The following is a 16,495-nucleotide window of genomic DNA, read 5'->3' as shown; positions in this document are numbered from 1 at the left end:
GATTGATTGATTGATTGATTGATTGATTGATTGATTGATTGATTGATTGATTGATTGATTGATTGATTGATTGATTGATTGATTGATTGATTGATTGATATGTGGGGTTTAACGTCCCAAAACCACTATATGATTATGAGAGACGCCGTAGTGGAGGGCTCCGGAAATTTAGACCACGTGGGGTTCCAACCGGAGCCGAAAGTACGAAAATTAGAGAAATCCGGGTACTAAATCATCATTGCCACGCTCGCTGAAGCACAGTTCGTTACAGCTCTCATAGATAGCGCCAGAGTTGGCGTATTTATATAAAAAAAAACAACTCCAGGCCATATAGGATATTACAGATAGGAATGGACATACGGGCACACACACAGAAGCACACATTGCTTCCTACTAACTTGTCCATGTATTAAATTAATTAACAAGCTATGCAAAAGAGAGAGTAGATGAGCAATCACATAACAAATGAATGGAACATTTCACTAGTTACAGGAACACCAACAAACAAAACTGTGCCGAAGCCTATATAACCGCAAATACCCTAATTTATTCGATACTCGCGCTTTTTCCCAGATATCCTAAAGACAATGGCCTTCTGGAATGTGTGCTCATCCACAATCTTACTAGTACAAGCATTACCCGTTTTTCTTTACGCAATTTTTTTTTACTTTCAATGGTTCAAACGATTTTTTTTACTTCCTATGGTTGTCAAAGACTAGCTTTTGTTTTAATCAAGCTATGAATTTTTTTTGCCCCACAACATTAAATACGTTTTTTTTATATCGTCATGCAAGCATCAGTTTCACAATTTCAATTTTAACACCGCTTATTTAATATTCTTCAAAGCCAAGTTTAATTATATCGTTCTGATTCGTGCTCGCCTTGCATTCTGGTGATGTTCCTTATACCTATGGTTTCAAGATTTTAATTGTATTATTGTTCACTCAGACATTTCACTCGTCTAAGTATTTTATTTCTTTACTTGTACTCTGAATAGCTTGGTCTTTTAATTCTTGCTGTTAAGTAGCATTAGTGTCCTTTTGACATATAATAAGATCCCCTTACAGTGTTTACATTGTGAGACCTATGTATGCACTAAAATATCATTAATTCTGTGTATGTACAAAATATATAAGACGGTTTCAAGGTTGCAAGCGTTATAACCCAAAAAACTTCCGGTCACTTCATTTACCAGCTCCTAGCATCGAAGTGGAAGGCATGTTTTCAAGTTCTTTTTAAGGGTAATGAAGATCTCTTTACGTTTTTAACACGAAAAGAACGTGCGTAAGGTACAAGGAAATGTTCTATAACTTTTAGGTAGCTCAAAAGAACAACTATTTGAATATATATTGCCAAATAAGAGAAGAAAACTTGCAGAAAATCAGCGGGCTATATTCTAAAGCGGTGGACAAAACCAGATGTCTTCAAGGGCCAGTGTTTGTATACAGTGAAAGGTCTAGAATAAAAGTTCCCTTTGCTCGATCCGGCCGAATACATCCCGTTGTTAGCACGCCTTGAGAAGAGTGGCATAATTATGATTAACGACTCTTCATTTTTTTTTTCAGAGTACAACTAACGTGTGAAGCGGCCTGCTGTGCGCTGATTTGAGCACTCCACAAGTTTGAATAAAAATTTCCATCCATCGATCCATCAGTGTAGTGTTTCAAGGCTTCCGTGGCGAAATGTTAGCTGATGCTTTTTTCCCAGACAAAAGGAACTGTTTATTTTTGTACGATGTTGCGCCGTGTATCCAGGACAAAAAAGAGTACCCGGGTGGTGCAGAGCTTCGACCCCCTGAAGACCGAAATCGGGGACAGCTTCAGCTCAGGCATTTTTTTTTATCTACCACATGTCTCGAAAACCGTCCGTTAAGAAACTTACAGCGAGGGTGAGTGTCCGGATAGAAGTGACGGCCTATTTTATCCGGTACTCTTTGGTCTTCCCTGATTGCGTGATCCACAGATTGCAGAGCATGGAAAGACGGGCCATAAAATTCCGCGTAATTTTCGTTCTTGGAGATAAAAATGTCGTTCCACAGCCACACACTTTTGTATCAACACTGCCCGATGTAACAGGCCCCTAACGCTTTCTATGACATTTATGTGGTCCACATAAAATAATGATGAAAATAAGGATGAAACAAGGCCGTACCGGAGATGACGGACAGGTTGATGGAATCTCGGATTATTATAAACTGCTGAAGTCTCGGATTTTGAACGTTTATATACAACGGAATAACCCGTATTTTTCCATTGATTACAGCCGTCATAGGGGCCACATAAGATAAAATGCAGGCGTTTATCCAGTAATTAGATTTAAGGAAGGCATTTGAATGAGTTCTCGTTCGTAAGGTGGGTGGGTTGGTGCGGGTAATTTTGGAGGGGGCCGATATTCATCATCATCATCAGCCTGACCACGCCCACGGTATGGCAAGGGCACCTGCCCCGTTTCGCTAATGGACCCGGTCCTGTGCTTTTTGCTGCCACGTCGTACCCGCAAATTTCTTAATCTCACCTGTCCACCTAAGTTCCCGTCTCCCCCCCCCCCCCACACACACACATGGTGAAGGTATTAAAGGGTGTCGTATGAATCCCCGAGAAGAATCTAGAAGAAAGAGAACGTTCGGCATTCCCCTTGCATTCACACTACGCAAACTGTCGTATAGTGCGCGACAAAGTACGTCACAATCTGTGGGGTATCGTTCTAGGAGTGTGCGGTAAAATATGGCGAGTAACGTGTGCGGTAAAGTATATGCAATAAAGTATACCGCAAAGTGTGCGGCAAAGTGTGCGGCAAAGTGTGCGGCAAAGTGCGCGGTAAAGTGCGCGGTAAAGTGTGCGGTAAAGCGTACCATTAGGCGTGAGGTAAAATGACAGCGAACTTTCGTAAGCATAGTAAAAGTGATTGCAATTTCAGTGGATATATAAACCTACATGTTTCCTTCGTTTCTATAAATAAACGTTTCATATGAGTGCTCGTCCGAGGTGCGACTTCTTTCATCACCGAACTTTTTTTTCGTTTACGGTGTTATGACATTCCGCGTCACGTCACTCATCGCTCGCTGAGTGCCACGCATGTATACATTCCGTTATTATACATCTCAATATAGGAGTGAAAATTTCATCATGTCCTCTAAACTATGAAGAAAAAAAAACTTGCGCAGCTCAAAGAAAATCGCGCCACAGCTGCTTATGACAGCTCCTGCCGAGAACTGAATATAAAAGAAAAAATACCTACAGACGAGAGTACATTATCCATGTTACAGTTATCCATGTTTCAGTTTGCTAGATGTTTTTTTTTTTTACTCGAACGATTTTGTTTTTGGGTAAACACATTGTTTTACGCTGTGGAATTCGTAGAAACAAAGTATAGCCGAGGTTACGTAAGATCAACCTCTCCACAGCAGCCCTGTTGAAATGGAATCCAACAGAAACAGAAAAAAATAAATAAAAATCTTAATCCAACACTCCATCAAGTGAGTGACATCCAGCTGTTCCTCTGAAGTTTCAGTGCAGTGAATCTCCAACGCCTCGACGACATGATTTTTTTTTTCCTCTAACACAAACTGAACAGAGGGGCGCCAAAATAAACGATTCCAACATTTTCGGACCCATGTTTTCAATTTTATTGTACTCCTTCGATTCGTCTACATTCATTATATTATGCCTACCAGGCATTTTTCACTTTTTTTTTTTCACGGGTGGGGAAAGGGACCGCACTTGCTGAAAACCTCGACTATTTTAGAAAAACAGCTATCTTCATTACATATTTTCGGTATAACACTCCCTCTTTCAAATTTTCGAAAAGTAGTTCAGTCCCCCTCCCCCGCCCCCTGACTGATATATATATTAAGTGTGTGTAAACGCATGACACGTTAACACAGCTTTTCCATTTTGGCTCGTGCTGACAGAGCGACAGCGCACAGACTAAGCCGCGAGGAAGCATTACAGACAGACCAGCTGTTGCGTTTCCTCGGAGAGTGACGCCGGCGTAAGCCCAACATCTGTGAACCCGTGGAGAAGAGAATAATCCCTACCCTAGGTCGCTTTCGTTTCTCATCGTTCTAGTCCGGGTTCGAGCCCCCTTTTCCAAGCTCAAAAGAGACCCACCCCACCCCCTTCCGTTCCCAGAAGCTAGATATTGCGTTTGCGAAAGGACGGCCGGATATAAGCGGCCTTCGAGACGACGGGCCGTGCTGCGACCCCAGCGACTCTGATGGACGTATATATACCCTCGCTCCCAGTCCTTCCACTCCTAAATCCGTAATCCTTTTCTGCTTCTTTATGCAGTCTTCCTTGCTTACCGTGCTTCCGGCCGTGTCAATAAGCCGCCGGATTGAATCTTGCGAAGTGAGAAGCGTGTTGCGCCCGCCGACAAAATACGATCATATAAAAGGCAAAGAAGGTTCCGGCGAGGAGAAGGTCTCGATATAGAGCCCACCTTTTCTGACCCATGTCCTTTCGCTCCTTCGTTTGTTTGTTTCTCGCTGGTGATTTTTCGACGGTCAGAAGCGGGTCTCGCATCGGCACTTCGAGGAATACATCTGTCGCATTCCTCGGCCAAGCTTATAAGCAGCAATACAATTAGTCTTGGAAAGACTTTAGCCCTGCGCGCTGATGAAGATAATGGTGGGGGCACTCAGCGTGTGGCACTGACCGGTGATGGCATTCAGCGTATACGATATGCGAAGTTTAGAGCGTGACGTAATATACCTTTTTTTTTCTCGTTATAACAAACATTCTACAAGGGTACGTAAACTGCGGTTTGAGAACCAGTTTCAACACGAAATGCCAGTTCGTGTTGTCCTTTTTTTTTTGAGTTCCTGGTGGTTTCGCGGTTACCTTTGCTAGTCATGAACTGACCCACACCAGCGCTCTTCTAAGTTGCCCTTCAAATCGCCATGTACAAGAATTCTTGTACAAACTTTCATCAAGTGATTTGTAAGTGCCGGTCTCTGGGTCGTCGTTTGTATGTATTCGTCTTGTTCACTAAGTCTTGGTCAAAAAGTCGTCATCTCCAAGTCTTTCTCCATGAACCCCATATTTCAGAAAAGCCGTTCACTCAACGCTACACCTCGACTTGAGAAAGACGATGGGACAGCCGCCTCTACAGACGGAACAAGCCACTCCACATCAGCGATAATCTGCTGCGATTTTTGAGGAGCACGGCGTCATTTTCAGTCGAGCAGCGGCGCTGTCCTCAGCTAGGTCAAGCGAAGGACGAAATTCGAGTCGAGGCTCGTTTAAGAACACGGACGTTTGGTCTGCCTCAGTATAATCTTCCTCTCTAACTCTTTGTCTTTTAACACTTGGTCAGCAAGTCCTATTTTGCAAGTATTGCTTCGCAAGTCCTGTTCCATAAATCCGGGTCTGTATACATGTCTTGGTCTGTAGGTCTCGCTCTGCAAATCTTGGTCCCCGAGTCTTCCTCTGATTTGTCGCCTGCACAAATCGGGTATATAGCTATCCCAGCAGCAGACGTTAACTACGTAGCTCACAGCGTGCACATTCCCAATTCCGTTGTACGGGGACAAATTGCCACCGCATCTGACTCTATAAGCTCACGGTCATTAGAAGGCGATGTTCAAGCGCCGTTTAATCCCTCTACCGGGCTCAGACGCGCCCGAAGCCTAAGTGCTCCGTATGCAAATCGACCGGAGAGAGTCCATCCGAGCCAGCTGCGCGAGTTGTCAGTAGCACGCGGGCACTTTATTAATAGCGCGGTACACTGCACCCACCCTACTTCGAAAGCCAGTCCAGTGCAGGGACAGAGAGGCCGGGGTTTCTTTAAGAAATCTAGCCGCAGGCGACGCGCGATTTGGACATCGTACCCGCCGCAGTAAGGATAAACGAGAGACACGAGAGGAGATAAGAAGCACCCGCAGATCCACATCGGCTCTACAACTATACGGCCGGGTTTTCGCAATCGGTATCAGGATTACCTTTTATGGAGCTACAAAGTTACAATTCATGAAGGAAGGACATTTCTGGGGGGGGGGGGCTCTTTTTTTTTTCTCCCAAGCTTAATAAAAGCGAGCTGCAAATCAAACCAAGGAAAGTATAGGGCACGTCACTTGTACCGTTTTAATTGCATTATATAAATTCTGAAATGGAAGCGAAGAAAGTAAAGTAGACAAATATTTTCGACAAGTAATCGCTGGCAGGCGCCAAGCCTGCGACCTTCAGCTTTCATTTGAGTTACAATGCTACCGCTTATAATGAAGTTGCAATGCGTAGCAAATTATTGGAAACGCAGTACCATTTCGGTGAAACAGTGATTGCGGTGGCTCAACTGCTCGCCTGAAGGTTCCGGGATCGAATCCCGAGCCACGGCGGCCACCTTTCGATGGAGCCGAAATCATAGAGGGCAGCATACTTAGATTCAGATACACGTTATAGAAAACACCACATGGTCAAAATTATATACCCGAGTTCTCCACTGCGACGGCCCACGTAATCGTATCCTAGTTTTGGGACGTTAAGTCCGTGTAAATATTGATTGATATGTGGGGTTTAACGTCCCAAAACCACTATATGATTATGAGAGACGCCGTAGTTGAGGGCTCCGGAAATTTTGACCGCCTGGAGTTCTTTAACCTGCACCCAAATCTGAGCACACGGGCCTACAACATCTCCGCCTCCATCGGAAACGCAGCCGCCGCAGCCGGAATTCGATCCCGCGACCTGCGGGTTAGCAGACGAGTACCATGTAAATATTGGTTCAATAATAGGTAAAGACGACTTGCCGCTGACAGAAATCGAACCCGCGACCTCCAGATCCGATGGTTACCGGTTTCGTCCCTGCCAGCGACAACTTTACTTCTCGCCCACTTTCTCTTCTTCGCATATATTTCCTAATTATTCTAATACACATTAGAAAAACGACACAAAATCATTCCCTATATCTTCTTTGACTTCGTTATCTGCGAGTTTTCACTGAGGTTGCGTCAACTATTTGGGAATCGCTCACTTGCGAAAGACTATAGGGACTTGAACACCTGTGCTATGTTACAATCAAAATATCGCAACATTCGAGCCGATACTGGCATGCGCCAGGACAATCGCCCCCCCCCCCCCCCCAAAAAAAAAAACGTCTTGCATATTCTCTTCTGCTCGTCTTCGTCCCCCAGATCTATCTTCAAATGCAGCAGCATCAACCTTGCTAATTAGGTTTGAAAGGTAACTATGAACCAGGACACACACACACGCACGCAAACGCAGGCCTTCAACTAAACGTTTTTTTTTTCTCCACAGAGTCCAACTTCTTGTAGTTTCGGCAGTAACCATCCCTCAGAATGCGCGTGTCCAAAGCTTGTCACTACAGTAAACTGTGAAAAACAGACAAGCTAACAAACTCAAGCAAGCATCTTAACAGCGCTCATCGATAAATCTGAGCTCGGTGATGATGCCTGCCGAATGTAAACTGTTCAGTTATACTGTTCGCATAATTAGTTTGTACTTTTGATTATTGCTAATGTTTCCAACACAGTTTTACCACGATTTGCCGTTAACAGGAGGTCCCGATATAGTCTTTGACTTTGGGACCTCCTTTAGAATATTAAACTCATGTCACATCCTTGTATTCTTATCAATAAAAAAATCTGATAATAAAAAAAACTATCTAAAATAAGTCAGAGTTATCAGACGCTATCGAGCTAACAAGCAAGTAATCATCAAAAAAGCCCCTCAAAAGCAGCGCAAATTCTGCAAATCGAGCCCAAAAGAAGCAGAAATTTCATGAATTTTCCTAATGTTTTGGCATACTTTGAATCACGATAAAAACTTCACTCAAACACTAAAGATAGTTCACAGTAAGCACTTGAATTATTTCGTACAGCGAAAGTAAGCGCAACTTTGAAGAAAAACACAAGATTTTACGCTGTAACATTGTGTTCAGGATACAGTCTTCGGTCGGTTAGTGCACATTCACTGTGCGTCATCAAGGTTACTCGTTGATTCCTGTAACGTAGATTTGACTTCAACACTCAATCGCTCAAAGTCATCGGCGAACGCGGTATTATCAAATGAAATCAAGTTTACTTCTGATTCTGTCGTATACCACAACTAAGGACTGCAAAAAAGAACCCCAGTCAAGGACTGCGAAAAAAAAAACAAATCTGCGTTTATAGCTACTTTGCAGCGCTATAAAAAACCACAAAAATGAAACCAGATGTCAGAGGAGTAGCAGCACCGCAGTAAACATGGCAGTGTGACACCTCATGAGCTGTGCGCTACAAAAGGGCGTACACACTGCAATTGTGTTTTTCATGCACACGTGTACCGAAGTAAGTTTGAAAACGGAACTCTTGCACTGCGTACAAATCACAAATATGACAACGAAATTTTATCGATAAACAAATATTGAGCACACTGCATAAAAAAAAGACAATGTAGATTTATAGTGAACTATAAACTCGCTATTTGTGAATGTGATCATCACAAAAATAACTATATCTCCCCTTCCCCCCCCCCCCCCCCGAAAAAATAAACCGCGACATGCGAGTAAAAAAAAAAACTCTACAAACAACTCGGCGAGAAGAGATGCCGAAATTCGCTTATTATTAATGGAACTGTCAACTTGTTCAGCTGGGCTGCATGCAATAAATGTTAGTTGCATTGATTGATATGTGGGGTTTTACGTCCCAAAACCACTATATGATTATGAGAGACGCCGTAGTGGAGGGCTCCGGAAATTCTCCGGAAGTCTGCGTTTTTGCGCATGTCTGGTTGTGCGTATGTGTCACGTTGCTCAGGTTGTTAATATATTGTTAAGACGCACCAACTCGCTTAACAAGCCCTTAACAATAAAACTCGACATTAAATTTTTGTTATTTATAATATAAGCAAAGTGTTGCCGCACGAACATGTATGGGCGGCATATACCATGTATATAACTGAAAATGGCATATCGAATAACGCGAAAATTCACCGAAGTCTGTTATTTTACGCTGTCTAGCTCCAACTCGTTCAGCTTCATGATAAGCAACAAACGCACTTTCTTAAACGTGCGCGAAGAAGAATTCCTTCTGCAGTAATGGAACGATCAACATTTTGGACCGCAAGCGATCACGAACTTATGAGATTTTGAGAATTGTGGCTACGCTAAAAAAAAAACAGCGAAAAAAATCCGAAGCTCTTTTTCGGGGCACTCGAAAGTTGTAGAAAACGGTATCATTTGCTGAAGTAGCCCGTGGGTTCTAATCCCCCTTTACCCAATTTTTTTTATTTATCAGGAGTCTATATAAGCAGGATGTTTAAAGAAATGTGTCCAAAACTCTAAAAAAAGTAAGTAAAATACGATATTTGCTCGATGTCTTCAGGATTTCTTTTTCTGTAGCGACAGGTATCTTGAAATAGTGACATTACTTGGGGCTGTAATTAAGAAAGATAAATCGAATTATCTTAACTAGTGGAGATACGCGGTAATGTGAAATGCGAGCGATTGAGCTATTCATGCGGAGAACCGATCCTAGCTCTTATATACAGAAAAATTAGTCTGTCGTAATTACTGTGGCGCAGAGAAGCTCAACAGCGAAAATCCTCAAAGCTCTTAGCAGGAAAAAGAACAACGAAAGACAGTTCGTAAAAACAGGAATGTTCTTAAGACCATATATGTGAGAAACTATAATTCAATATATGTTCAAGAATGCGCCACCTGGGCCAAACAAGACCTTTACAAAAATGTCACGGTCAAGTTATATGTTCGCGCGTTACCGCATACATTCAAAATCCGTATCACGATGATACGGTGCGAAAGCAATTTATGTTTGTTTTGCCAGTTGACTATTCGAAATAACCTTGGGGAAGTTTGCGGACGTGTAATTAGAAAAAATAAAAGGCAAAAAAGCGATCAAGGCTGTGTAGGTTTGAGTCATGAAGCCCCCTTCTCAAGCAAATAAATGTGCTATTGGTGTTAGGTACAATACTTTACCGTCATTCATGGCAATGGATTATGGTATGTGGCTCTGTCTATAGAGGCCAGACAAAAAAAAAATGATTGAATGTTAGATTAAGGAAGTGTGATCATGCAGGTATCCATGGCAATGGCTTTTGTAGCCGCTCCACACTATCTTTCGATCATCTCCCCCATCCACCTCTCATGCGCAGGGTATCAAACCGGCTGCCTATAGGCTGGTTAACTTCCCTGCCGTTCTTTTCCTCCTATTTTCATTCCTTCCAGAGTTTGCTGCGCATTGCTAGAAGCGTAGCAATCCACATAATTTCAGCAAAAACCAGCATTCTTGCAAGGCACCACGAATGGATAACTTGAAACGTAATCGAGGTTTGGTATATAGATAATCAAAATGAGTCGAGCATCGGCATTCCATCTATCGCTTTGCAGCACAATTGTGTTGTATTTAGGTTCGCGGAAAATTCTGCATCTTGTTGTTCTTAAAAAAATATTAAGGTGTGCCAACAGGGACCCGAGACACAACAAAAGCCGCTATCAACGGAGCAAGCGCAAAACTGCGAAAGGGGGAGAAGGCGCGAAAACTGATCTGCGCATGTCCATGCAATAGGCGAACCTATCAAACCGGCACGCGTGGGTGTCTGCTTAGAAGATAAATATTAAGGCATTTGACTTCTCCTTTGCGACAGTTAATCGACGGTTGAATATCAATAGCGATATGACATGCCTCAATCATCAGACGCGTTTCCTTCATTACTAAGCCGGTACAAGAGTGCGCAATCATCAAATTTCAGCTTGCTTTTACCCTCTTAACAATGCAAAGTAGGAATAAAAGGTGAGCCTCCGGTTATCGATGTCTAATGTTCCATTAATCTTTGGAACACTGTTCTCCGTGTTGTTCACGTGTGGGTATATATTCGTGTTCCACGCATGCGAATAAAATTTCATTCGGGAGCTTGGCGTTTGCGTTCCGTGCGTTCCCACCGCGATTTTGTCGTACTTCATAGTCATAATTTCGTAACTCTGAATCCACGCCAATCCGCCAGTTTTACATACACAACGCAGAGGACGCCGAAAAGCCTGAACACCGACCCGACTTACACAGTGGCGAATATTGCAATAAACTTCTTTTAAAGATGATAGTCTTTCTTGGGGACCTTCAACGCAAAAATTTTAGTCTGTCTGTCTGTCTATCTGTCTGTCCGTCTGTGCCTGACAGAGTGTCTATCTATCTATCTATCTATCTATCTATCTATCTATCTATCTATCTATCTATCTATCTATCTATCTATCTATCTATCTATCTGTCTGTCTGTCTGTCTGTCTGTCTGTCTGTCTGTCTGTCTGTCTGTCTGTCTGTCTGTCCACTCTTAACGGCACCGGGTACTTCAAACGGCCGACCCCATCCGCAGCGCCCACCAATGTTGCTCAGGATTTACCGTTCATACTTTTGCAATTCTCAATTGATAAGCAATTTTTCCTTAATTACACGAACACAAGACCTGCGACGCGATGACAAGAAGCACACCTAAAGAAGCAACGAAACGACGAAGGCTTTGACTGTCGGCACACAACCGTACTCGGTGACGTAAGCACCCTCGAGGCAGGCTTCTTTTGTTTAGACCCTACACCTTCATTCCATTTTCCTTTCACCTTCTTTTACACTCGCCCCGCGTAAATAGAGGGTGAGGGAGAAGTCACAAACGCGAAGAGAGGACGTGCCCTTGTGAGTCAGCTAGCGTGTCCGGTTTGTGTAGTGGGACGGAAGACCTTAAGCCTGGCGTTGCCTCGCCCAAACACAACGTGCCGCACACGCCGACGCGTACGAAACAGCAGCAACGAGCATTTACGACGACTTCGACGCGAGCGCTTCGTGACATTAGGTCCCGTACGACTCGTAAAAGCAACCGCGTTTCTCCGAGAGACATCGTACACTGCAAGTCGCTATACGATATACTTAAACGACCGATCGAACCGTAAAAGAAGAGGCCAATCAAACCAAACGCACTTCCCTACACCGCACGCTCTGACGATATAATTCATACCAAAGCTCCACTTTATCTTGTAATGTTACGCAATGCACATGCACTATCTCCCCGGTCATAGCGTCGCTAGATATTCGTATGAGTGCGGCTCAATTAAAGTTGGTTTCGTTTCGCGTATCGGACACAGACACAACACGATAACACCCACGTCGTCTGCTTATCTCGTATTCACAAAAAAGAATCTATCAAGCACATCTGTTCGTAAGATAACAGTTCAGCCAATCGCAAAGGTGGGATATCTTTGAGATGAGTTGCCATTGGCAGTATACCAAAGTCGGATGTACTAGGAAATAGCAGACGACGCCCTAAAGAAGTGCAGGCAGACGAGAACACTTCGTCGTCTGCATCGAAAAATCGAGCAGACGACCGGCCGAAAAGCAGACGAACTGTTTTAAATGTCTTCGCTGTAGGCGAAAACACATGGCCCGCTTCAGTTGACAACTAACTCTGCGGCCGCCAAGACGGGCAAACCGCTGCGCTGGCTCGAATCCAAGGCGTGTGTACCAATGCGGAGCGGCGGCGCACGCTGGCGTAGTCGCCAGCTAAAACGCTGGTGCGTGTCCGGCGCGTCAAGAGCTGAGAGAGCGCACACCCTCGCACTAAGAAAAAAAAAAAACCTGAAAACGTGTCATGTTGCTTGCTCACCGGGCGCTGTCCGGAGCCGTTGAGTCTAAGAAGAGCCTATGGTGTTGACCCTCGTGTTGCTGGCTGGCAGGGTCGGCCATGGTCGTCGTTTTCGATTTAAAAAAAACCGCACCGCGCGAGACACTCGTCCGTCGCGGTTCCCAAAAAGCAGCACCGCACCGTTCGTCCACTTCCTATTCTACCTTGGCGCCTAAAGGTTTCGAGCGCCGAATTCGCCCGAGCGCTGCCGCAACTCCCCGCTAGATTGAGCGTTTCACCCGCCATACGCAAGGCGGCGCTACCCCCGCTCGCTGCGCTCGAAAGGCGTCGTCTGCTCTTTCGGAGGGGGTGTGCTCTCCTGCGAGTGAAGCTTCCTCGACACACTCTAACCTAGAGAGCTGAGCTAATGACGAGGTATGCGGCACATTAAGCTTGTTAGCGCGAAAAGAACTGGGTGCCTCTAAAGGAAAATCAATCGATTTTCTTTTGTGTGTGCCCGCGCGTCGCCATACTTCTTGTACAATGTCCCCGGAGAAACGAAGGGAAGGCGAAAGTGGCGGCTTCTGCGACCTACGTAGCAGACGACTTCTGGAAACGGTGGTCTGACCTGTTTTTCTTTTTTGTATAAAGGTAGTAGCGGAATCGGCTCAAGGGCGCTCTATACTCGCTCCTGGTGGGAAGAAGGGGTGCTTGAATGTTCGCCCTCACCGGGCGGTGTTGTTGTTGCGTACGTTACCGTAAACCCTCGCCGTGTGCGGCAGACTTGAATCATTGTTGAGCCCCGTTGTGTTCATCTTTACTACAAGTGAGAAAAAGCAGAGATACAATACAATGCCTTCAGGGAGGTTTTTTCGTAAGAGATCGTAAGCTAATTCGAAACTAACCAATGGTTTCGACACGCTTGCGCCGTGTGATTTTGTTTGTTATTTACAGTTTTGGCGTGGTCAGGTTAGCTAAATGACGATATGATGACTTCGTCGCGTTAACGTTAATTATGCTGCTCCGGGTTTGGTTATTTCACATTATTGTATCCGATATGAGGTTTTTAGGGCCTTGATTATTATTATTATTATTATTATTATTATTATTATTATTATTATTATTATTATTATTATTATTATTATTATTATTATTATTATTATTATTATTATTATTATTATTATTATTATTATTATTATTATAGAATGTAGATCTTGGGGCACATAACATGGGGTCATCAGTCGGTTTTTGCGGGTCGGACAGTGTGCCATTAACGAGCAAAATTAACATTACCATATTACAAAAAATTAAAAAATAAATGCTGTACAACACAACATGCGATTTAATAAAACACGTTAATGCACAGACACGTTGAAACCACCCCACGAGCACGCGAGAGATACTAAAAAAAATGCAAATCACTGCGAGAAGGCTAAAACTTTCGAAATCAGCGCTCGGAACCTTCGATACCCACTTATAAGTCCTTAGAGAACCGCCAATTAAATTAAAAAGAAACAGCTAATGAACATGCAGTTTTCTTCTCCGGCCAGTTCAATATTTTTAAGTAGAATTTTATCACATGTAATATCGATGAACCAATAAATATTAGACGATCATCAAGAGCAGAACGTGATAGCGTAACCGCGCACCATGCATGCTCATCGAACTTCTCAATTTTCTATAGCCTGCCTTCGGTTCTCGATGCATGCCTAAACAGTGCCGCAAGGACAACGAACGTTTGCAAGCGTAACAGTGGCCATTTCAAACTATACTAGAATGCCTACTCCAAGCCAGTTGCGCAGTGTCCACTACGCTATAATTCTTCTTTTTGCGAATCAGCCAAGGGCTTAATGCGCATTCTAAAGCAACACGTGAACCTACGCCACTGCTCGCATAATCAATGTTCTTTTTGCTGATAATGGTTAAATATGTCGGAGTGCTTTGCAACGGGTAGGCCTTTAAAATACCCACTCGCTGCGCAAATCACACGTTTTGTCGACTGGCGCTATCCTGCGCTTATGCCACGCAATATATTACGAGCGTTAAAACAGACGTCTTGCACTACATGACATTCGTATACTGTTTTCCTCTGTTAGAAATTACCATCTTGTCAACCGATTATTTAATTTTTTATTTTTATATTTCTGAATATTTTGGGTACGGATAACACTGATTTTTCGCTCACTAACAGCGATACAGGTGCCGACACAGAAATTTCGGCAGAACGGTAATTGAACGCTGTCGCATTAATTACACCCATATATCAACCCACAGTGACATGTGAAAGCAACAGCGCTAACAATAGCTGGCGCGGTTTGCATGTAAGTAAATTGTATACAGTTAAATTACGTGAAAAAGAACCCCACAGTATAGAACATCACGCCAAGTCGCAAGAATATCCTTTCCAAAAATCGCTGTCGAGCTGCTCTATCTGCCAAATTTAAATAGATAAAACACTTTGTCGCTCTCCTTTCCACTTCAGAAAATAGGGCACCCTCTTATCACCTGTGGCCTCTGACGCAACTTCGAAACGCATGTTGTTACCGTCACATCCATAGCTATTGTCCGATATGATGCATGGGCGCTGTTCTGTCCATTATCGTATCGACTTATCGTTCGTTGATTACGCTTCACATTGCGAAGGAAAGGTGTCCTGCCCAACAGATGATAATGAAGGTCACAAGGTCTGCTAAGATAAATTTCAGCGGGCGGCAGGTGACAGCATGCACTTCATGAGACACGCCTCGTTCGCTTGAACGACTCGCGATTTGCTCGTCACTAATGATATCGCACGTTTTCTTGATTATCTCGAATATGTGTTGACCCACTAGTTATGCCGATTGATGTTTTTTTTAAGGGCGAAGCGCCTTAAAGCGGCACCCGTTCGTCCCTCGTCGTAGTGCGTAACCAGTCTTACGCTTTGACCTGCAAGGTGGTGCCGGTGAAAGATTTCTCCTGTGCGTTGTTGAACAATAAAAAATTCGCAGCGTGCGCGTTAACTAAACGCCGAATTCTCCTGTCTCTCATTCCCCATTAACAGCCATTGGCATGTACATTGAGCACTATCTGACAAGAAAGGGTTGCTACGTTATACTCGCTGCGGCGTTACCTCCTTGGTTTTAGAAAGGTTTAGCGAGCGTTGGGCCGCAGTGCCATGAATACAGTGAACTAGTGTATACCATGAAGTCGAGGTGGTTAAAGGTGGGAAGTAGACACGAAGCGCAAGCCGTAAGAAAGTGTGCGTGTGTCACCTCTCGTTTAGTCCTCCAAATGTCCGCTGGATGGCGGAGCTTCTATATGCGGAATATGTGATGAAAACATGCGAGATGGTGGTACTTGGAGTGTTGACTAGATGGACGAATGGACACATAGACAGATACATGGACGGACGCATGGATGGCTGCACGGACGGATGGACGCATGGACGGACGCACGGATGGACGTGCGGACGCACGAACAGACGCACACACGGACGGGTGGATGGACGCATGGACGGTCACACAGGCGGACGCACGGACGGACGGCAGCAAGAACGAATGGACGGACGGATGCTTCGCCCCGCTCTCCATCATTCACCCCATGGATATGCTGCCCTTTTTTTCCTTATTATACTCTGCTACAAGTAAAAGAAAACGGGCTTTTGATTTAATAGAACTTGAAATTCCGCGAGACGGTGCATATCTAACGGGAAAATTTCGAGCGCTAAAACAAGGCAATCACAAGAGCAAAATAACGGCCAAGAGCTCCCATAATGTTAATCTCGTTTACAAGCTTAAGCTTGTCTTGTTTTCTCACTCGACATATTCCCCGTTAGCCTCTCATAATGTCCGTTTAATAATAATAATAATAATAATAATATAATAATATTATTATTATTATTATTATTAATATTATTATTATTATTATTATTATTATTATTATTATTATTATTATTATTA

The 16,495-nt window shown here is 43.7% G+C and overlaps 1 protein-coding gene across 7 annotated transcripts in view; it reads right to left on the bottom strand.

Moving 5' to 3' along the window:
- Positions 1-13,104, bottom strand: part of LOC119179235 (BAI1-associated protein 3-like) — a 558,733-nt gene extending 545,629 nt beyond the window's left edge. For 2 of the 7 annotated variants that reach the window (XM_075869129.1, XM_075869131.1), the window contains exon 1: positions 12,600-13,101. In XM_075869129.1, the coding sequence (XP_075725244.1) occupies positions 12,600-12,679 (80 nt within the window). In that variant the 5' untranslated portion in view covers positions 12,680-13,101. Of the gene's footprint in view, positions 1-12,599 lie in introns of all 7 variants that reach the window. The other 5 variants (XM_075869133.1, XM_075869128.1, XM_075869135.1 and 2 more) reach the window with 5 other exon arrangements.
- Between the last annotated feature and the right edge of the window lie 3,391 nt (positions 13,105-16,495).

Source organism: Rhipicephalus microplus, chromosome 7, assembly GCF_043290135.1.
Source record: "Rhipicephalus microplus isolate Deutch F79 chromosome 7, USDA_Rmic, whole genome shotgun sequence".
Lineage (NCBI taxonomy): Eukaryota > Metazoa > Arthropoda > Arachnida > Ixodida > Ixodidae > Rhipicephalus > Rhipicephalus microplus.
This window is presented reverse-complemented; position numbering and strand designations above follow the sequence as displayed.